Here is a 24215-nt window from a genome sequence, read left to right as displayed (position 1 = left end):
TCACTCACACTCTCACTCTCTCACACACACACACACACACTCTCACTCTCACTCACTCTCACTCTCACTCTCACTCACACACACTCTCACACACTCACACACACACACACACACACACCTTCATCTTTCATCCTCTCATCCTCCAGGAACTGCATCGGGCAGAACTTCGCTATGGCAGAATTGAAGGTGGTCGTGGCTCGGACTCTGTCGAGGTTCCGGATCCTGCCGGGCCCCAAACCAGTGCGGCGTCTCTACCAGCTGGTGCTGAGAGCAGAGGGAGGCCTGCTGTTAAACATCGAGACGCTCGAGGAATCCCACAAAGAGTGACCAGCACGGAAACATCTCACCGTTTAATGCTTCCTGCGATTTCTATTTCAGTCATTTAATATCATTTCCAAACTTTGAATGTGAAGTGTGTAATGCCTCACTGGGGAGTTGTTGCAAACCAAATTAACTGTTTTGTAAGTTTTCAAAGCGTTATACTGCTGTAACTGCATATACTTCTCATGCTTTGATACAACAGAAAATTGATTTTGCTTATATATTAATATATTTGTCATATATTCTGATAAATATTGTAGTCTATTTACGTACCAACTCTTGTTTGTGTTGTTTTTTCTTGAACAAAATTCAAATAAATATTTGGCACAGCATTGTTTCAAAGTGTAAATGAGCAGCATTATGTACTAAAATATAAACGTGCATGGATATTATTGGTGTGTGGATACTATGGAAGCCCGATTCCGCCACCGAATAAAAAATAAAAAGGTAATTGCAACTTTTTTATCTCACAATTCTGACGTTTTTCTCAGAACTGTGTGATATAAACTTGCAGATTCTGAGAACTGAACCAACAATGTGATGTCTGCACACAGAGAAATGCAAAGCTGTGAAATCTTGCTTGGTGTGTGTGGTGTCCTTCTGCGAGCTCCACCTGAAGCCTTCAGCATATGAGGGCCATAAATTAGTCACGGCATCCTGTAAGATCAAGGAGATGATTTGTTCTACTCATGAGAAGCCGTTGGAGGTTTACTGCAAGACAGAGAAGCAGTTTGTGTGTTTACTTTGAGTTCTGAAGGAAACAGGTGAATGCAGTCTCTGTTTATGGCATATTCTACATGAATAGCGCTTTATACAATACAGATTGTTTCAAAGCAGCTTCAGAGTCAGGTACAAGGGAGCTAAAGGCACCCCGGGGCTAAAGGCGCCTTTGATATTATTTTCATCTAAACCACTAGACGGCACAAAAACGTGGCGAAGCACTTTCCAAAACATCCGCTTTTCAAGATGCACGTGTATATTTGTCTGATCCTTGACGCGATCGCACGCAGCAGCGCAAAGTTGATTCGGTGTTTACTTGATCTAATATTTTATGTTTTTTTAAATGTTGCAGATTTAAGTAGCAAATGAGAATCGCTAAAAATTAATGCATATATTTTGAGACAAAGGTCTTCTTTATGATTTTAAGTTTTGTTTAAGATAATTAAAGCAACAGTTTTTAAATAACGAAAGAATATGTAAAAGTATGGTATTTGGGGTAAAAAGCGCCCCTGCTGTTGGGGCTAAAGGCACAGTAATTAACATGATAATTAATAGATGGCTGACTTTTCCATTTGTTGACATGACATGGTTAGACTCAGATGGTAATGGACCAGTTAACAAAACGCTCTCGATCTGTTGTCCTGTATTAGGTCTCTTTGTCAAATCCTCCAATGTGTGAAAATTCACCCAGAGTTAAAGGGATAGTTCACCCAAAAATGTACTGTCTATATACATGCATCGGTGCGTTCGACTGAGAAGTGCTTCCTAAGCACTGTTCCCTTAAAAGAGAGCTTCCGAAGGGTGCAGGACTGTCCAGTTCTGCTGTTGCTTAGTAACCAGTGTAAACACACACAGGCAGTCATGGCTTCACGGGATCTGGACGCAGAGTTTGTCCGATCGGAGTCTCTGTTCCAGCGGCTGATGGAGAAGCACAGGACTGGCAGAAAGGTTTGTCACGCTCTTACATTCACTGAAGGAGGAGCGGCTCAGAGTCCTCATCAAAGGTTGCTCTGGGTTACACCGCATTCAGAGCAGCGGTACACACTAACACACACTAACACACACTAACACACACTTCAGCTCTGTGTCTTCAAATCCAGTCCCACGGCTGATTTTGATCAAAACTCACCGATTTAGCAAGAACTTTATGTATTGGAAACTTTTTTTCTTTGCTACTATTTAAATGTATTTAAATATAGATTTTATTATTTCACCCTTATGTCAGATCAGTGTTGCTACTGTTAAAAAAAAAAAAAAAAAACTTGCATCTTTTAGCATTTTTGGTAATTGAAATACAGCTGAAATAAAACAAAATATAAATTAGATTTTAAAAAATTTACTTAAAAAAAAAAAAAAATTGAATTAAAGTGCTAAAATTACTAAAACTAAAATAAAACAAAATTAAATCTACATAGAAAAAAAAAGAAATAAAACAAAAGATAAATATCAGACAAAAAACTTACACTTAAAAATAAAAACAATAAAAAATGCTGCCTTGGCAATATATATATATATATATATATATATATATATACGTAAAACTACTAAAACTAAAATTTAATTAAAACTATATAGAAAAAAGCTGAAGTAAAACAAAATATATATATTGTATATATTTGATGGAAAACTTACACAAATGTAAACAATAATTAGAAAACTAAATGAAATTAAGTTAAAATACTAAATGACTAAAACCAAAATAAAAATCAATTAAAGCTATATAGAAATATACACACACACACACACACACACAAAAGCACGTAACAAAATTACTAAAACAAACTTAAAATATAAAAATAAAAGCTACATTTTTTATAAATTCTATAATGGTATAAATAAAACTAAAGCAGCACTTTTCCCGACTTTCAATCTTAAAATTATTAAACTGAATCTTAAAACAATTATTACTCACAATTTTCTAAGCAAAGAGTGAAATAAAAGAAAAATATCAGAATATTTTAATGGTGCATCATTTCCAATCAAGCTGTAATTTAGTAAAATTATGCATAAAGCATGAAAATAATACTTTCATAAATGCTAGCTATCAAATGAGTCTTAGTAAGACAAAGGAGTTGGCTATTTTATAAAAAAAAATTCAAAAGTCATTTCCATCACAGAATGAATAGTGTTTTTTAAGTGACATTTTCATGATGTTCATGGGGGAAAAATAATTCATGTAATCTGCAGCGCTTTAAAGGCACAACATGTAATTTTCGCCACTAGAGGGTGCGTATTCAAAACGCAAAATATATAACACTGTTCTAGTGGTTTTTGGATATTTTAATAAAAAAATCTTACATATTGTGCCTTTAATTGGCCCGGGGCAGGAGCTCTGGTCTCCTGGAGATGAACATGGAGCAGGTAAACAGTGAGGGAAGGTTAGTTACAGCAGACAGACGGAAGAGCAGCATGCAGAGAGACACGCAGAGCTCCAGTAAAGCAGGAGACGGTGAGAGCGGCACCAGTCTGTTCCACCGGCGCATGACGCTCCGCAGAGACATGGTCAGTGCAGACAATCACATTCATGCTTGCATACATTTCTGTTCAAAATGTCAATTGTAAAAAAGTAATTCAGGGCAATTATTCAAAACTGAGCTTCACGAGGAAACTGCAGGGAGTTTTTTTTTTTAGAATTGTTACATTTGTGTTCATTTTAATTATATATATATATATATATATATATATTGTTACATTTACATAATGTTTAGTGTCATGCAAGTTGAAGTTAGATAAAATTACTAAAGCTGAAATAGAAATAAATTAAAGTGTGGAAGCTTGTTTCCACATCTGGATAAAAAAATAAAAAAAGGTAATTGTGACTATTTATCTAGCACTTCTGATGTTTTCTCAGAATTGCAAGATATCAACTCAGAATTGTAAGAAAAAAGTCACAATTACCTTTTTTTAGCTTCCATCATAATTACTAAAACTACTACTAATAATAATTCCATAATAAGTACTAAAACTGAAATAAAAAGAAATAACAGCAATTAATAACAATTAACAATTAATATTTCAGTAATTTATCAACGCATTCAAACGTTCATGGTTCAGGTAAACAAATAAAATTTTAAATTAAAAAAATTAAATTAAATTAAAAATAAATTAAATAAATTTTTTATAAATTTTTTAGTTATTGCAATAAAAATAGAACACTCACTAAAAAAAAAACTTTTTTTATTTTTAATTTAATTTTTTTAATTTTTAATTTTATTTGTTTACCTGAACCGTGAACATTTGAATGTGTTGATAAATTGATAAATTACTGAAATATTAAATTAAAATCTCAGGTGAACTGAAATTGTAGCTCAAAATCCATAATATGATTTAAAAAATTATTCTAGTTGTAAAAGATATATTATAACCCTTTTAAGCTTTTTTTCTAGTTTTTTCTAAGTGTTAATAAAATATTGGGAATTTTTTTCATAAGAGCTAAAAAAATAAAGTAAATGTACAACTTGTGTTGTTTATTTCAATGAGCTGTTGCTGTAGATTCATAAACTCAAATGCACAGACGCTCTCTGTATCCAGTCAACAATACAAACAAACGCTGAGTGTTTCTCATATTCGTCAGTCACTCAGCAGGTTTGTCTTTTGTCACTTCCTGTCTCTCCTGCAGAAGTTCCTGTTACACAGGCTGACTGTGATTGGCCGTCTGTCCGGCGGAGCGGCTGACAGGAGGACTGTGGGAGGTCCGTCTGAGCGTCTCAGATTTCTGATTAAAGTGTTTAGAGAGTCATTACAATCCAAACCCAGATGGTTCAGTTTTAAAATAAACTCTCTGAGACGTTTCTCTGGTGTGTGTTGTGTGTCAGATCACTACGAGAGGCTGATTCTCAGTCTGCAGAGGAGCCTTGTGGGTGAAGACGTCACCGGTCTCCTGCTGCTCTACCCTCAGCACACGCTACACGTCATCGAGGTGCTTCATCTGCTTCATCTGCACAGTCCACAGTGTGTTCATCAATTACTCAGCCTCATGCTGCTTCATGACATTCTGCCAGTGGAACAGAAACGGAGAACATCATGCAAGTTCATGCAACTAAAACTGAAATAAAAATAAAGCATGGAAGCTTGTTTCTGCCACAGGATAAAAAAAAAAGAAGGTAATTGCAACTTTTTATCTTACAATTCAGACTTTTTCTCAGAATTGCATGATATAAAATCGCAGTTCTGTGAAGAAAAGTCAGAATTGTGAGCTAAAAACGAATGGCAATTAAAAAAAAAAAAAACATTGCAATTTTATTTTTTTTCCTGGTGAAAAAAAAAACAGAACTGAAAGACGTAAATGCGGAATTCTGAGAAAAAAGTCAGAATTGCGAGATAAAAAGTTGCAATCAGTTTTTTACATTTATTTTTCTGTTGGGGAAACAAACTTCCATAATTTCTAAAACTGAAATAAAAATACATTAAAGCTATATAGAAATATTACAGGGAACATGTAACAATTGAGTTAATAATTACAAAAATTACAAATTTTAAAAATTATTTCTTATTAAAATTTTTTACATTTTTTTTTATTTTTATAAAAATGACATAAGCATTTTAGAAAAATTACTAAAACTTAAATTGAAACTGAAAATATAAAAAAATAAAAGCAAATTCAATATATAAATAAATACCATAATATATCAATAATACTAAAATAACACTGTTCCAAACTAAAATATGAAAATTCATCTTAAAAAAATATTACTACACTTACAGTTACCTAAACAAAAAGTGAAAAAAAAAACACAATGTGCACCATTTCCAATCAAGCTGTAATTTTGCCAAATCATGCAAAAAAAAAAGTATGAAAATATTACTTGCATTACATAAATGCTAGTTCTATAAACAAACACAGTCCAGATCTGAAACTTAGTTTGGAGAGCTTCATGTTTTCCGCTTGATAAACATCTAAACTTAAGTCTTACAGGTCTTCAGTGACATGAGAGTGAGTAAATGATGCATCATATTCCTAAATCTGGAATACTGTAGGCCAGGAACGCCTCACGTCTCCTCATATAATAAACAGATGCAGTGATTGTAAAATGTAAATCCATAAATATCCTTCATGCACTAGTGTTCGACTGAAGCTCTGCTGTCTGTCTTGCAAGACCTGCGACACATGGAGGAGAACAGGTGAGAACAACACTGATTACCCATGATTCTCTGCTGCACTGCTAATAAAGCTGTCTGAAATCATTCATGCTTCCCTAGATAATGAATGCCAGTTAGTGCACTATACAGGGAAAGAGTGAGCGACTGTAATTCACACACTAACAATAAATAATACTGACACATATGAATAAACACATCTGCAAGGCAAAAATGTATATATATATATATATATATAATAAAACATAAAGAACACATAAAATTTTTTTTTCGTTACTTACTGTAAAATTAAAAATATATAAATATTATAAACTAGCTAGTTACTAAGGCAACATTTCCCATTTTAATTTAGTTTAACTTGATATACTAAAATAAGTCAAATTAAAACTGAAATAAAAAATAATAAAAACGATATCGACAGATCAACAAAACAAAAACTACTAAAAATGATAAAAACATCATAAAACTAAATAAAACTAAAATTAAAAAAAATAAAAATATTAATAAAAACTATACTATATACTTTAATATAATTTTTAATTTTTTTTAGATACATTTTTTTATCAAAAAATGTTAATATCATTTATTATTATTATTATTATTATTATTATTATTTACATAAACACTCTGTATTTGTAATAAGTTGTTCCTTCTTATCTGGATGTCTTGTTATATAAGTAAATTGTTTGTGTTGTTTATTGAGCATAATAATAAAAATGAGCAAGCTGCATTACTTTTGTTATTTAATTTTTTTAATAGTATTTTTAAATATAGTTATTTAATTGTTAAAGACTCTCAAAGAAGCATGAATGATTTATTCCAGTACCTAACAGGAAACGTGTAGAAATGTGGCTATTGCTACAAATATACCCCAGCGACTTAAAACTGCTTTTGTGCTCCAGGGTCACAAATGTGGCTGTAATGTGGTGTAATGGAGAAGCTGCTCTCTGCCCCGCAGCGGCCCGATCCTGGAGCCCCGAATCCTGCTGGTGTCCCACGACCTTCCCAGCAGACTCTTCCAGCACTGGAGCTACACGCTGCTGGATGAGTCTGACAGCCAGCGGACGCTCGTCTCAGACGAACAGAGTCCAGAGGAACTCGTGAGAGACACCCTTCATCAGATCCTGCGGCTCGGATGCCACCTGCTCAACAAGACACAACAGATCACGGTACAAATACTGTACATTTGTGCATAAATATAATATCGCATCGCTCAGAGGTTTCTCTGTCGTTGCTCAGGATTTCGTTTTTCTGTCTCTCCTAAAGTTCCCCAGGAGAAAGAAGAGTTGGACTAAATAGTTGAAAAACATAGTTTATAAAGCGGATAGTTCCGGTGCTTGATTCTGACTGGCTGAGCCACGTTCGAAGCTGTTGTAAATGACTCTACAAAGTAACATACACCTTTGTTTACGTTTGTGTGTTGCTCGGCAACCACTTTGTAGCAACCACAACTGTTTCTGAGGAGCTACATTGTTTGGTGGAAGAATACTGTTTTTATTAATATCATTACACTTTATTTGCTCTGTTTTATTTTGTGAAACCGTACTACGTATATGGAATAACCGTTTTATAAAAGCAATAAACCCTGTGAAGCCGTGGTTTACAGTGAATTTATAACAGCTAAGGGGTTTTAACAGCTAACAGCGCCCCTTAGCTGTTATAAATTCACTGTAAACCACGGCTTCACGGAGCTTATTGCTTTAATAGAGCTATAGAATTATTGTGAACAGATTTGGTCTGACGAGAAACATTTGAGTTAAAATTAAGATCTCTGACTTTTGATGAATATCAGCACATTCAAACCTAGAATGATAAACTATGAACATAAGAGAATAGTGAACTCAACACCACAACTATATTGATAGCGACAATGCGGAATGATATCGCTGGAATCATGGAATCACCCATATGGCAAATTATTATTTTTTTGGCCAAAATATATTTTAAATAATTGTTAAATATATGTTTTAAATAGTGAAGCTCAATTAAATATATTTTTTAAATTGAAAATATATTTAGTTTAAATCTTCATATACCAAAATATATTTCAAAATGTATTTTTGGGACAAGTAAATAATTTTCCAAACTTACAGTATAGCCTATATTTATAAAAAAATAAAAAATAAATAATAATAATAATAAAAATAAAAAAATAAAAATTATATATATATATATATATCAAATAGATTTTCAAAAAAAAAAAAATGCCCAAAAACTATATTGATAGAAAATATATTTCTGTAATACTTTGCAACATGTTTTAGCAAATATATTTTTGTCAATGTTTTGTATATTTTGTAATATATATTTTTTAAAAAAAATTTTGTCATATGGGAAATTCTAAACGTCTATTTGACATCTGATAGGAAACGTCCTGTAGACGTATTGCAGATGAGCAAACACTCTAAAAAATACGTCTTGCAGATGTCAAATAGAGGGTATGGATCCCTGATAGCACACGTACATCACGGAAACATCTATTTGACGTCTGCATTACATCTGCAAGACGTATTTTTTAGAGTGTTCGCTCATCTGCAATAGATGTCAAATAGACACTTAGAAGATGTCTTTAAGATGTTTATGATTTTGAATGCATGTAAAACTGACATCTTAAAGACGTCTGTCAGATGTTTGTACACAGCAGATGCTTTCCAGATGAAGCGATGTTTAACAGACGTCTTGCAGACGTACCTGTGCTATCCTGGGATGTTTTGCTACTCACACCAGTGGTGAAAAATTCAGGAGATCTGTGTGTTTGAACAGGGATCTAAAGTGATTCTGGATGAAGTGCTGAAGGAGGCGTCAGATGCGGTTCCTCCTCAGGCCGCGGTGAGTCGTCTGCTCCAGATGGAGGTGCTGTTGAGTCCCGCGCGCTACATCAGCACGTATCATTCACCGCTACACCAGCGCCTGGACTCAGGTAACACACCTTACGTTCCGCTTAAAGAGACAGTTCACCCAAAAATTTAAATCGTCATCGTTTGCTCACCCTCAAGTTATGTGTTTCTTTCTTCTGTTGAACACAAAAGAAGATATTTTGAAGAATGTTGGTAACCACACAGTGGACGGTAGCCATTGACTTCCACTGTAGTTTTCCCATACAATGGAAGTCAATGGCTACCGTCAACTGTTTGCTGAGTAAATAATGACAGAATTTTCAGTTTTGGGTGAACTGTCCCATTAAAGTTTGTATTCTTTAAGATTTTCTGTATGTGACATCAGTATATTATTTAAAAAACAGAGTATTTATATGTCATGGTTTTTAAATTATTCTTTAAATGCAATCATTGTGTTACAGGAATTTTTATAGTGTAATGTAGAAAATACTCTATTACAGCAATGAGAATCATCATTGCGAATAATTTTTCTGCATTGGAGGTAAACAAATAGCATGTGTTTGTTGTTTCCTGAACGTGTTGTTTTGTGCATCTGATCGTTTAAGGACATGTTTTCGGGAGTTTTCGTCCCACCACAGTGTAGGTTTGGATTTAGGGTCAGGAGGTACGTCTTGTTTGAAACTCTGCAGTGCATGCAAACATCAGAGCGTATCTAGAGACCGCATGCGTGCATGTGAACTGGACTGCATTCACTGGTTTATGACTCAATAAACCGCCTGAGAAACTACAACATGTCAAAGCAAGACAAATCACTTCTCAGATGTTTCTCCCGAGAAAAAGACACGAGTGGTTTCATTAATGATCTCAACAGTGCAGAGATCAGTCAAAAATATAATCTCAATCATTTCTCAAACAATTCATTGTATAGCTGTATACTGGCAGCTCATTGAGTCTGTTTGAGAAACATCTGAGACAAAGTGAGAATGAGAAACTCTTTGCTCTTTTTTTATTGTTATTCTTTCTTCATACATCTCATCTAACCACCAACTATCTCCATGAATGTTTCCATGAACCCACAACTACTGATATATTCTTTAGTCTAGTTAACTAACGGACATTTGTCTGCATATGTGACTCACTTTTGCCGTTTTTGTGTATTTTGACAGAATCTGTGTGGCCTGCAGTGGAACATCTTCAGATCGTTTGAACAACTTTATACATTTAAACATTTTCTACTTTATAAGTTTTGGTAGTGATTGAAGCTGCTAAATGCAATGCATTGTAAAAAAAATTTAATGCATTAATTAATTATAATGCATTGCATGATCTTATGACCACAATTTTAATAAATTATCATACTTATGTATTGTTACACCTTTACACAGTATAATGCATTCAAATATGTGACAAACAACCAAGTTCAGATGTAAAAAGGAATGTGCTAATACAGGTGCATCTCAATAAATTAGAATGTCGTGGAAATCTGTGTGCATTGAATTTATTTAATACACGAGTTTCACAATTTGAGTTGAATTACTGAATTAAATGAACTTTTCCACGACATTCTAATTTATTGAGATGCACCTGTATTATAATGCATTTAACTTTACAATGATATATAATGCATTACAATGTACATTATGAATAGCTTTGAAATGCATTATACATAAACTTAAAACTGACCTAGTTTATTTTTTAATACATGGTCTTATTGTGAATGATTCATCGGTTATTCCAAAGAAATAAATCTTTGTCTTCATAATCTTTCAGCACAATGTGATTTTATATCTTGCTTCGTCTCTGAAACTTTTCTTTTTAGAAGACATTGCTTATAATTAGTAACGAGTTGTTTTAGTAAACAAACTTTCAGTTCTGAGTTCATTCTGGTGTATATACTGTGTATATATATATATATATACTTTACTCCATCACATCAATTCCTGGTTTTTCCCTCAGAAATATGTCATATTTCAGAAGTAAACAGACTGGAATAAAATGCATGTACAAATGTAAGTAATTAAAAATGATTTATTTTATTGTCAAGATCACATTCTGATGAAGGATGTTGTTCTTTAAGCTTCATGAGACTTTAAACATCCCATCTCAAATTATTCCAGTTTCCCATTTTAAACACATTTTGACACACAGGGCCTCTTTGTAAAAAAAACAACAAAATGTAAAATATCATTCTCTGAGTAAATGACGCTCCGTTTATTTGGCCCCCATTTGTTCAAGTGTAAATCAAGCATGAAACACATCGCTAACAGTAAATAAACAAGAAACAGACAGAACGCAACAGCATGACGGTGAAAGAGCATGCAGCATTAAAAACTCCAGCACACAAATATACACACGGCGTCTGCGGCGGTTTGTGTGGTTATTGAGTCATTAACTAGTTTTTCTAAGTGACTGTGATCAGATATACATGAGACAGTGAGGAAAGAACTTATTTAAGAGCTTGTGAGTGACGGTGCTGAGTTCAGTCTAATGTAGAGCCAAGGTGTGTTCGGACTGTAAAAGTCAATTATTTTCAATTAGAGTCTGTGATTTTAAACTTTCATTGGAAATGCATGACTCAAAAGGAATAGTTCACCAAAAATTATAATTTGCTGAAAATGTGCTCACGTGTTTAGAGCTGTTTAAACGCTGCTTGATCTGCGCAGATTTCTCTCCTGATTCACACCAGAACACTTTTTCACTGGAGCAATGCTACATTTCTACAAACCTGATGAAGAAACAAACTCATCCTAATCTTGGATGGTTAGAGGGTGAGGACATTTTCATTTTTGGGTGAACTATTCCTTTAAAGTTTCTTGGTCGCAAATCACCATTAGGAGGAGTCTGCATGCGATCTAGTACAGAAGTTTGAGCGGTTGATAGTCTTGAATAGCAGCTGATATTCTGCATTACCTGGGTATTTCTGTTCTTCTTTTTTTGCCAAAAAGCTATAATAGCATGTATAAAAAGTTTCAAATTGAGATACATTGTAGGTAATGAATGCAAAGCATGCGGCAGATTCACAAACATCTCGTTAAGACATCAGAGCATCTTTACAATAATCCAGACTGATCCCCAAAACACACAGGAATAATGCACTTCATTCACATTTCCCGACCCTTTTGTGTTTGCTCATTACATATTTAGGCTAATTATGATTTTAGCTACCAATATCAGGTCAGTTCAACACATTAGATTGTGTTTGCTACCGAAAACACTGCCTTAAACCTGCTAAAACACTTAAATCGGTAGTTTGACCTTCTTCAATGGGCTTCTGTCAATAACACCCTCATATAAAAATGGGCTTCAGCCAACAAAAGTACAAAACCACCATATCAAGATACCGAAAACAAGCCTATTCAGATCCACAAACATATGAGAGTTCATCTCCACCTCTGCGTTCCTGACAGATCTGCTCTCATCCGCTAGGAAAACACAATCAGAGCGTTTAGCTGTGAAAATGCAGCAATATGGAGTTTATAGACTCTTTACGCGTTGCATTTCAGTTTCACTACACCGTTTCCCTGATCTACTGATATTCTTCTGGATTAATGTGTCACCTGAAGTCAAATTTTGTTTAAGATGGTCAAACAAAACCAAATCCACAAAGACTGATGATAACTTACCCAACACACACACAAACCATCAGACATTCACATTAGGAGGTTTTTAAACTCAGCATGACCTTCTTTACTATTTATTTTCCTCCTGTTTAATTCAGAACGTCACATTATGGAGTTAAAATGTGACCCTGGTCTTCAGTCGCTGGGGTATATTTGTAGCAATAGCCAACAATACATTGTATGGGTCAAAATTATACATTTTTCTTTTATGCCAAAAATCATTAGGATATTAAGTAAAGATCATGTTCCATGAAGATATTTAGTAAATTTCCTACCGTAAATATATCAAAACTTAATTTTTGATTAGTAATATGCATTGCTAAGAACTTCATCTGAACAACTTTAAAGATGATTTTCTCAATATTTAGATTTTTTTGCACCCTCAGATTCCAGATTTTCAAATAGTTGTATCTCAGCCAAATATTGTTCTATCCTAACAAACCATACATCAATGAAAAGCTTATTTTGATATGATGCATAAATCTCAATTTCGAAAAAATTGACCCTTATGACTGGTTTTGTGCTCCAGGGTGACAACAAATGGGTTTCATGTTGACTTTAAAGTATGGTCAGCGTTGGAAACATGCAGACAGACTCTGAAGCATTACAGAAGCATCTGTAAGAGGTAAACGTGTGACTTCGGTTTAATCTCTGTCGCAATCCGGATCTCTTTCAGTTTGTTTGTGCATCTGATTCTTCAGCAAACGCACTGGAACCTCATGTTATCAGAGACCTTCACAGGAACCGCGGCGATTCATATTCCAGCATTGTGTCTGAAGCAAAAATAATATTGTCTGTATATATACATATATATGTTTATATATATAGAGAGAAAGATTGATAAATATTTGACCTTTGCTTCTATAGACTATGTACAGCGGAGAGTGAACAGCATTTACACATGCTAATACTTACAGCAGAGTTTGTGATGTGTTATTCATATCATATCCATTCATATTAATCAGACGAATAACACGCCAGGAATCAACAGCCTTCGTTCGGTCAGTAAGGGTTCCCAAATCATGGAAAACATGTAATTATCAGGGAATTTTAGATGCATGATGTGTCCATTAGAGGAGACATTTGAATAATTTAGGGCGGGATAGATGATGATCTTTGACCTTTACTCCTAATTCTTCTTTATTTGTCATTGCATTTTTTATTTATGATGCACCATATCTGCTACTATGTTATATTGCAGTAGACAGATGTGCATATATATATATATCATTTAAAAATACAAGATTATATTTGTTGGCGTTGAATGATGTTGTTGTTTAGAATCATTGATGCATTTTTTTAATATACTGATTCACTAGTTAATGCATCAAAGGGTTAAAACGTGATTTCCAGGTCTGGAAAAATTCATGGACTTTTTTTCTAAAAGCTTAAAAAACAAAATGAATATCTGTATGAATGAATATATATATATATATATATATATAATATTTCTAAAAATCATTATCCAGTCACTGGTCATAAGGAATGGAAATCCTGATTCCAAAATATCTGGGTGAAATGATGATAAACACATTCAGAAATATTTTCTTCTCACTAAACATATAGTCATATTAATGTTAGTGTTAATATAAATAATTTATATCCGTTTTATATTTGATATTTTCTGTGATTTGATACTTTATATATTATCTTTCAGTACAAACGAGCTTTATTTTATCCATCACTCATTCACACTGAGGGTCCGTTCACACACAGCACTTTAATAACACATTTTTTTTTTTAAAGTTTGGATTTGTCAATTTTTTTAATTTACAAAATTTTATTTCAAATAAATGCCGTTCTTCTGAACTTTCTATTCATCTGTGAATCCTGAAAAATAAAATGTATCACAGTTTCCACAGAAATATTGTGCAGCACGACTGTTTTCAACATTGATGATAATCAGAAATGTATCTTGAGCAGCAAATCAGCATATTAGAATGATTTCTGAAGATCATGTGACACTGAAGACTGGAGTAATGATGCTGAAAATACAGCTTTGATCACAGAAATAAATTACAGTTTAACAGATATTCACATAGAAAACAGCTGTTTTAAATTATAATAATATTTCATAATTTTACTGTATTTTTGATCAAGGAAATGCAGCTCTAGTGAGCAGAAGAGACTGAAAAACATTTTAAAAAATTTACCAATCCCAAAGTTTTGAATGGTAAATTCATGTGTGAACGGCCCCTCTCAGTTACTCCACATCAGTCAACTTAAAATCTGACTTCAAACCACAGCGAGAGCATCTCATCTCAGACGCACACACACACACACACGCGCGCACACGCACACGCACACTCTCACGCACACTCTCACGCACTCGCACTCTCACACGCACTCGCACTCTCACACACACTCGCACTCGCACTCTCACACACACTCACACTCACACACTCTCACACACACTCGCACTCTCACACTCTCACACACACTCGCACTCTCACAGTCTTACACACACTCACACTCACACTCACACTCACACTCACACTCACACTCACACTCACACTCACACTCACACTCACACTCACACTCACACTCACACTCACACTCACACTCACACTCACACTCACACTCACACTCACACTCACACTCACACTCACACTCACACTCACACTCACACTCACACTCACACTCACACTCACACTCACACTCACACTCACACTCACACTCACACTCACACTCACACTCACACTCACACTCACACTCACACTCACACTCACACTCACACTCACACTCACACTCACACTCACACTCACACTCACACTCACACTCACACTCACACTCACACTCACACTCACACTCACACTCACACTCACACTCACACTCACACTCACTCTCACACACTCACACTCACACTCACACTCACACACACACTCACACACGTCCATCCTCGTCTCAGATATGAGCAGATTGTGCTGTAGTGTGTCAGGAGCTGTTTGTATACTTGTTGAATGCTAGTCTGGGTTTACACACAACAAGGTTTCAGTGTGATTTTCTACAGCAGCAACCCAAACACACATAACACGAACTTCAAGACAAAAGTGCAAGAACTCAGATAAGGCAAATAGAAAACCAACCACATGGAAAAAACTTTAAAACATAAAAAACACAAAGAAGACGGGACCAGAACGACACAGTGACGTGATCCGCGCTTCAGATCCTGTCTGTGGGTCAGTGCAGAGGATCACATGGACAATACAACGTCACTTGTGCGGTGAAGCGAGGGAGTAAAGGATTGTGGGTAATCCCAGGGGTCAAAGGGCAGTGCTCTCCGACTCCTCCTCCGACTCCAGCAGATCCACAGAGTTCCTGTATCTCCCGTCCAGTTCAACGCTTATTATGGGAACGTCCAACTCACAGCACGAGTCTGAGAAAAACACACAAAACATGGAGTGAGAAGACGAGATCTTTTCTGGCCTAAAGAGAGTAAATGAGCTCTGAACAGCATACAGCTGTCATACAATAATATTAAATAGTGTTCAACACTGTACAAAACAGTTCTGATGTATCATTTCTCATAAATAGGCTTCATTCACTAGCGTCCAAAAGTCTCTTCTGCTCACCAGGGCTGCATTTATTTGATCAAAAATACAGTAAAAATTATGAAATATTTTTACAATTTATAACAGCTGTTTTCTATGTGAATATCTGTTAAACTGTAATGTATTTCTGTGATGCGCAGCTGTATTTTCAGTATCATTACTCCAGTCTTCAGTGTCACATGATCTTCAGATATCATAATAATATGCTGATTTGCTGCTCAAGAAACATTTCTGATTATTATCAATGTTGAAAACAGTTATTTTTGTGGAAATGGTTATACATTTTATTTTTCAGGATTCACAGATGAATCTAAAGTTTTGAAATAGAAATCTTTTCTAACATTATAAATGTCTTTACTGGCACTTTTGATCAATTTAATGCAATTTCTTTCAAAAAAATCTTGCTAACCCCAAACTTTTGAACCGTAGTGTAAGTTTTGAAGCATTTGACACAGTTTTTAGCAGATGCATTTAACAGTCCATCTGAAATACTGCAAAACACCAGTGGCTGAACATTGTAGAAACGAATTCATCAGATAATGTGTGTAATGTGAGTAGATCGAGGAGTTTGGGAATTACAGCATGACATTCAGGCTCGCTATGAACCTTCACTGTGAGAAATCACACCTCCTGTTTTGTTCCACAAAAGAAAGAGACTCCTGTACTTGAATGTTTGGTCATGTGAACATCAGATCATACAGACAGAGGAACACGTGAGACGGTCACATGGGTGAGTCTGAGTGAATCAGGCGTGAGGGTTTGAACTGAAGGACGGATCAGACGAGCGAGAGACATGCGGGGCAGAGCCATGCACACAGCAGAGGCGGCGTTAGTGACACACAGCCCGGGACGCTGAATGATGGCGAGTGAGTTTACATACAGACACACACTACAGCTTACCATCAGAACCAAAGCCACCGAGATCAGAGATCAGACCGCTGCAGAGACCACAACAAGCACAGGAGAGAAGAGAAAAACCACCGCAGAGTCACACCGGATATAACGCACACACACACACACACTCACTCACACACACTTACACTCACACTCACACACATGAAAAGTGGGGACATGGGGTAATGTCCTGAAAAGTCACCTTCTCCTTGTAATACCTATGTCATACCCTTGTCATTATACAAATTTATGTCCTCATTTGTCACAAAAACGCGCACACGCACGCACACACACACACACACACACACACACATTTTCCATTACACGAAAACGACTGAATTGTATCACTCTGCTTCTTTTCAGATTTGTTACTTTTGAGGTTCCATTGTAATCAGTGAGCTGCCTAAGAAGGGAGCAGACAGGAAGAACGCTCAGAAGTCAGTGGTGTTGTACCTGTAGACATGCTCTCTCCCGCGGACAGCGCGTCCAGCAGGCCCGGCGTGTGCTCCAGCGGCTGCGGCGGCTGCGGCGGGGGCAGGTTGGGTCTCTGGCGGGGCGGTTTGGGCATGGGCCGTGATTTGGGCAGGGTCCCGGTGAGCATCTGGCTGTGGTTGTGTCCGGGTGAGGTGAGGACGGAGCCGCTCTGTGGGTAACTGAAGCTGTATGAGGACGGGGTGCTGGGGGGCGTCGGGGACAGACTGACCGGAGACGGACCCGGAGACAGATCCGACATGCAGCCCGACGGAGAATACGGACCCTTGGGAGGGATGGGGACCAGCTTTTTGGAAACTGAAGGAAAGGGAACAGTGTTTGTATATTAACCATAACGTGAATGACTTTAAATACATGAGTACAATTCACTTGAAATGCATCGATTACTGTTTTCATTGCATGGTGATTTTATTATATTGCACATGCTTGAACGCACCTTTGCGCAGCGTGAGAGGACTCTGGTCTGAAAGCTGGTTGTGTCCAGCAGAGGGAGCCGTTGGTGAAATGCCTCTTTGACCAATCACAGGCGAAGGCTCCTTATTCTTCTGAGTGCTGATGACAGAAATGCACAAACATCCCATAACTGCACAAACACACACAGTCACAGCTCTGATATTTGAACACTGAGAAGAATAAAATAGAAAACGTGCAATTTGGCAACGAATTTGTCCCCAGACATGAGGAGAAGCTCACAGAACCTCCACTTACTGATGTCCTCAGTTGGGAAAAACATAAAAAATAAATAAAATAAAATAAAATAATGAATAAATTAATTAAATTAAGTGTATGAAGTTGCTATAAATAGAAAAGTTATATTTTATGGGTTGGTCAAATAAATATAAATATTATTTATTTATTTATAAATAAATAAGTAAAAGTGTATGTAGATACTAAAGATGGAAAAAGTTTTCTTTTAGGGGTTGGTAAAATTAATATAATTAAAAAATATATATTTCTGACCTTATGTAAATAAATAAATGTGCAGATACTATTAAAATTATAAATAATAATATCATAAATAAATAAATAAAAGTGAATGTAGAAAATAAAAAAATATAAATATAAATATAAAATATAAATAATATTAATTTATAAATATTTTATCTAATTATAATAAATAATATAAAATAAAAAAATAAAAATTAATAAAAATAAAAAAAATGAAATAAAGTGTATGTAGATCCCAAAAAGTTTTCTTTTAGGGGCAATCTACGTTGTGTGGCGGCTGTTCATAAGCAAAGAGAAAAATCCCTTCATTTGACAGCAAGTTTTTTGCTCATTTTAATGCATAGAGCAGCACCGGGAACTTGAGGGAAAGTCTGACCCAAATGTTTAACTCATAACAGAAAGATTTCAGTAGCTGCAGCAGGAATTCATTTATAAGAATGCTACTGTACTGAATTAATTTGCTCTTTAATTCACACTGAATATTGAAATGTTGTGCAATCGCTGAGCAGTAGGGGGCGCTACGTGTTTTCATGATGGTGATCGATAATATTTGCAATCAGTATATTGCCAAATAAAGCAATAAGCCCCAAGAAGCCGTGGTTTACAGTGAATTTATAACAGCTAAGGGGCGTTGTTAACTGTTAAAACCCCTTAGCTGTTATAAATTCACTGTAAACCACGGCTTCACAGCCTCAGAAACAGTTGTGGTTGCTACAAAGTGGTTGCCGAGCAACACACAGATGTAAACAAAGGTGTATGTTACTTTGTAGAGTCATTTACAACAGCTTCGAACGTGGCTCAGCCAATCAGAATCAAGCACCGGAACTATTCGTTTTATAATTTGCCTTTAGTGATCCAGCTGGTTCTGCTGGACTAGTTAGTGGGGTTAGTGGGTAGTTACCTAGGCACTCTGAGTCCCCTCTCTCGGCTGCAGGCGCAGGCGGCCCACAGCGGCGCAGTAGAATGAGGGCTAAGGGTGGGGAGGCAGGGAGCGAGCGGGGGTTTGATGTAGACGGGTGCATGTGAGAGAGACGGCTCGGAGGGCAGAGAGCCCTGCTTGGACAGGTGCAGGACACTGGGTTTGGGGTTGGAGTTGATGTCTAGAGAGGTGGAGGACAGGAGGAGCGCAGGCGGAGGGCTGTACACGGACCAGCGGCTGAACGCCGAGGGTGGAACGCATTCGGGACGCACTCGAGGGTGAGGGATAGAGAACGAGGAGGAGGAGGAGGAGGAAGAGGAGGAGACAGGGAACGGGTACGGAGGGGGCGGTCTCTCCTCCTCAGGGGAGGGGCAGACGAGACAGGAGTCCGAGCGATTGGATGACGCCTCGTCGGAGCTGAAAAGATTTGCAAGATTGGCACATCTGAGATCAGTACATACAGCTCCATCAACAGCACTCCTGTCATTACCATGGCAACATTATGTTAATGAGTGCAATTTTATTTCCTGTGCTGACGTACTTCGTACATTCATAATATTAGTACATTAATATTTATTTAAAAATAATTTAATATTTAATGATATGATTTACTGATAATTCTAATCAAATCAATAAATTAATCATTTATATTAATGAATATTATAATTAGTCATTTTTGAATGTTCATTGATACTAATTCAATCATAAATTTTTTTATATTTATGAATATGAATTAATTATAATAAAATTCAATTATTGTATGCAATTATTCAATTGTTATTTAACAGTCAGTCAATTATTAAATATTTGTCAATTATTATTATGTACTACTACAATTAATAAATATTAATAAATATTGATATTCATTAATTATAATTAAATCAATAAATTCATAATTAATATAATAATCAATAACTATAAATTAATTCTTATTAAATTAATACTTAATTATTTAATGTTAATAAATATCAATAAATGATTATTGTTATTTATGAATATTAATTCTGAATTAATTATAATTATCACTTACTCAACTCTCACGATTTAATCGAAAATTATTAAATAATTGTCAATAATTATTTAATACATAATATTAATTAATATCATAATGAATAAATATAAACATAATTAATAATTAATTGTATGAATATTTACTAATATAAATTAATTAATTATAATTACATTTAAGATTATTTGATTCATATTAATACTTGATGTTATTAATATTTATTAAAATATGTATAATTATAATATTCATGCATATTAATAATTAATTTTAGCAGAAGGTAACGCATACAATAGCTTTGCATATACAGCATATCTGTGTATTTTGAACTTCCACTGTTAAATGTGTTATTGATCTACTGTATAATTTTCCACAAATGTGATGGACAGAGTGTTTGTTTTGAAAGCTTTGAAAACAATGCTAATTACAAGAGTGACTCTGAACGTACAGGAGGAGCGTGTGAGGTTGTGTGTCACGCATACAAGTGGGTTTGAGATATCAAGGATATTAAAATACTGCAAAATAAAAAGGATTCACACAGTCAACAAAACAGAGAGAAAATAAATAAAGGAATAGTTCATGCAGAAATGCAAAATCTGTCATCATGTACTACAGCAGAGAGAAAGATAATCAGTGAATAATGCTTTAGAATAACATGATTATAATTGAAATTAAGGAGGAGAATAACTCCAGTTTCAATTCAGCCAACTAATATAATAAAAATTTAATATTTATTTGCTTTAATTTCTGCTTTCAATCACAAATTGTATTTATAACGAACTGCTTTGGATGATATTCAAATACTGTATAATATTACATTAATATTCATGATGTCCTCCGCTGCCTGAATTGAAACGAGCAGCAGTCATGTGACGAGCTCAGCTCGTGTGCGTTGGATTCCTATTGGTCGCCTCTGTTTACCTGGTCCTATCGCCGCTGATGGGGGGCGGAGTCTGTGAGGGGGAGGCGGAGACATCGGCCGGCTGCTCGGGGTTCAGCGAATCAGAGGGCGGCTGAAGGCTGGGCGGAGTCGAGGAGCTCTTACGAGACGAGGAGGAGGAGCCTCGGCGAGAAACCCAGGAGGTGTCCATCACTCGCACTCCCATACTGCAACGGGGCAGAGGCACAGCCAATCACATCCCTCACACTTCATCAACAACACCCCAGCTGAAGCATTTGGGCCGGTAAGATTTTTTAAAAATCAATTAATATTTTTATCAAGCAAGGACGCATTAAATTGCTCAAAAGTGACAGTAAAGACATTTATAATGTTCTAAAAGATTTCTATTTCTAGTTCTTTTGAACTTTCTATTCATCTGTGAATCCTGAAAAATAAAATGCATCACAGTTTCCAACTGTTTTCAACATTGATAATAATCAGAAATGTTTCTCGAGCAGCAAATCAGCATATTAGAATGATTTCTGAAGATCATGTGACACTGAAGACTGCTGAAAATACAGCTTTGATCACAGAAATAAATTACAGTTTAATTTATATTCGCATTGCAAACAGCTGTTTTAAATTGTAAAAATATTTTAGAATTTTTACAGTAGTTTTGATCAAATAAAAGCAGCCTTGATGAGAATAACAGACTTCTTTCAAAAACATTACAAATCTTAAATAGCGTACTTTGAGTGATGTACTAAAACACCTCTAAAATGAATTGATTTGCCATCTGCACTGAATTCATGTCACTTCAGAAATGCAACGGCATCGATGCCAGCATTGAGAATCAGCAGGCTTGCGGGAAATCAGGACAGAACAGGACGAGACAGAAGCTTCACCGTACCTCTGAATTTTCCTAATGCTGCATTAGTGGAAGAAAAGCAGAAGCGTCAGTGATTCAAACCCAAAGTGAGGAGAGGAGCGCATGCATGTGAGCATATAAAGCGAACGTACCCGTCTTTCTTGTAGAACTCCAGCATCATGTTGTCGGTGGCGACGCTGAGTGGGCGTCGGCTTTGGTCCGGCTGCCTGCGATCTGATTGGTCCAAGTCCGGCGACGGCATGGAGCTGTAGTTGGCGTTGTGATTGGTGTGAACGGGGCTGCCGTAGTTTCCCGTCACGTTAAAATCGATCTCTGCGCACACAAAATAGATCGGATTTGTCACTGTATCGCAAAAGCAGTAGCTGTCAGAGAAACTGTAATCCGTTACTGGTTCCAAACTACATGAGAAAAACTGTAGTTAGTAACGTAATCCATTACATGACACATTTTAGGTAATGTAATCAGATTACTTTTGGATTACTTTTGACCGAACTTGCTTATCACATTGATTTAAATAAAATAACCTTGTACCATATTGATATAAAAATGCAAAGAAGAAGAAAACATATTCCATTTGTTGTTATTATAACATCATGAAGTGCATTAAACATTTTATTACGTCAAGGTTTCCCAAACTGGGTTTGTGAGTTTAATGAAAAGCTAATAATTCATTAAATCATTAAAATAAATCACTTAAAAATAACAACAACCAAAATAAAAAAATCTTCAAGAACAAATACAAATCAGTTCATACTTCTAAAAAAATTTAATGTAGAGTAAAACCTAAATTCACACTTAGATACATGTATAAATTAATAATTACATGCAAGTATATTAATTATAATAATTAAACATTATTAATAATTTATACTAACAATGTTACATATAAATTAAAAATATTAAATTATTTTAAAAATACAATTATATGATGAATATATAAACAAATGTATAAAAAAAGCAAAGGATGTTTAAGTGTTGCAACATGCTTTACTTCTTGCAAATTAACGTGCCTTTTTCCAAGCAATACATAATTTTATTATTTTCTGTTTTCACTCTAATTTCAGTTAAATTTTTGTAATTTTGTTGTGTTTCTCATTTTTATTGTTTTTTTTTAATGTCTAAATAGCAATTTATTAATTTTTATTGCCTTGGCAACTAGCTGAAATAAAAGTTTTTATTTCAAGATTTTTTTAAATAATTGATTTCAGATTATTTTGTTTTAAGTAACAAAATGTTTTTTTTTTATGGTTGTAATTTCAGTTAAGGATAATAAGCGCTCTGTGTTTCTGACCTCCAGGGAAGAACCAGTCAGCGTGCTGGATGAGCGGCTCAATGATGGCGACGATCTGCAGCGAGACGGTGGTCATCATCTCCGTCATGTTCCTGAGACACAGTGAGACATGCGTTCCGTTACTGATGACCATAGCTGACGAATTTTGTTTACATTTTTGAATTACATGATTACATTAAATTATATATTAATATACTATATATAAATTATATCTAAATGAAATATAAAATTATTACATTTAAAAAATGTGTCCTTATACAAAGCCTTAATGTACTATATTTGGAGTAGAAATATATTTGGACTCACTTGAAGTTGTTGCTGTTTGCTGTAGGAAGTTTCTCACAGGTCGATAACAACGCCTGCAGACGCTTGTCCTGATCCGCAATACTGCAGTCACACACACACACACACACACACACACACACACACACATACTCCTGAATAACTACACGAGCACACAATTACTATTAATGTTAATGTCACATTCACTCACTTTGATGCCTGAATCCAGTCCTCATACAGGTCAAAGGTCAGCAGGGGTTCGGGCAGCTCCCTGCATTTTATCCCATCCAAAGTGCACACACACAGCAGTGAACACATACACATCGTGAACACACACCCGGAGCAGTGGGCAGCCATTTTATTTTTTTTGCGGTGCCCGGGGAGCAGTTGGGGGTTCGGTGCCTTGCTCAAGGGCACCTCAGTCGTGGTATTGAAGGTGGGAGAGAGTGCTGTACATTCACTCCCCCC

At 35.5% G+C, this 24215-nt stretch overlaps 3 protein-coding genes across 4 annotated transcripts in view; 2 read left to right on the top strand and 1 right to left on the bottom strand.

Moving 5' to 3' along the window:
• The window catches only part of cyp4f3 (cytochrome P450, family 4, subfamily F, polypeptide 3), a 10837-nt gene extending 10098 nt beyond the window's left edge, over positions 1 to 739 (top strand). The window contains exon 13 of one of the 2 annotated variants that reach the window (XM_016521236.1): positions 147 to 739. In XM_016521236.1, coding sequence (XP_016376722.1) covers positions 147 to 327 — 181 coding nt within the window. In that variant the 3' untranslated portion in view covers positions 328 to 739. The remainder of the gene's footprint in view (positions 1 to 146) is intronic. The other variant, XM_016521241.1, reaches the window with a different exon arrangement.
• A 1200-nt stretch (positions 740 to 1939) lies between these two features.
• Positions 1940 to 10182, top strand: tex47 (testis expressed 47). Its single transcript, XM_016521324.1, has 7 exons — positions 1940 to 1989; positions 4661 to 4733; positions 4857 to 4960; positions 6104 to 6162; positions 7079 to 7307; positions 8902 to 9058; positions 10142 to 10182. Exons 1-7 carry the CDS (start codon positions 1963 to 1965, stop codon positions 10180 to 10182), a joined length of 690 nt encoding a protein of 229 aa, XP_016376810.1. The 5' UTR covers positions 1940 to 1962.
• Positions 10183 to 15439: 5257 nt separating this feature from the next.
• The window catches only part of LOC107715273 (rho GTPase-activating protein 44), a 35191-nt gene continuing 26415 nt past the window's right edge, over positions 15440 to 24215 (bottom strand). Inside the window, 10 exon segments of the mRNA XM_074560095.1 lie at positions 15440 to 15971; positions 17494 to 17829; positions 17969 to 18084; positions 19382 to 19816; positions 21327 to 21512; positions 22196 to 22213; positions 22306 to 22486; positions 23466 to 23600; positions 23725 to 23852; positions 23959 to 24018. Of these exon segments, the coding sequence (XP_074416196.1) occupies positions 15859 to 15971; positions 17494 to 17829; positions 17969 to 18084; positions 19382 to 19816; positions 21327 to 21512; positions 22196 to 22213; positions 22306 to 22486; positions 23466 to 23600; positions 23725 to 23852; positions 23959 to 24018 (1708 nt within the window). The 3' untranslated portion in view covers positions 15440 to 15858.

Source organism: Sinocyclocheilus rhinocerous, unplaced genomic scaffold (genome assembly GCF_001515625.1).
Source record: "Sinocyclocheilus rhinocerous isolate Xijiao unplaced genomic scaffold, SAMN03320098_v1.1 scaffold852, whole genome shotgun sequence".
NCBI classification, from domain to species: domain Eukaryota; kingdom Metazoa; phylum Chordata; class Actinopteri; order Cypriniformes; family Cyprinidae; genus Sinocyclocheilus; species Sinocyclocheilus rhinocerous.
This window is presented reverse-complemented; position numbering and strand designations above follow the sequence as displayed.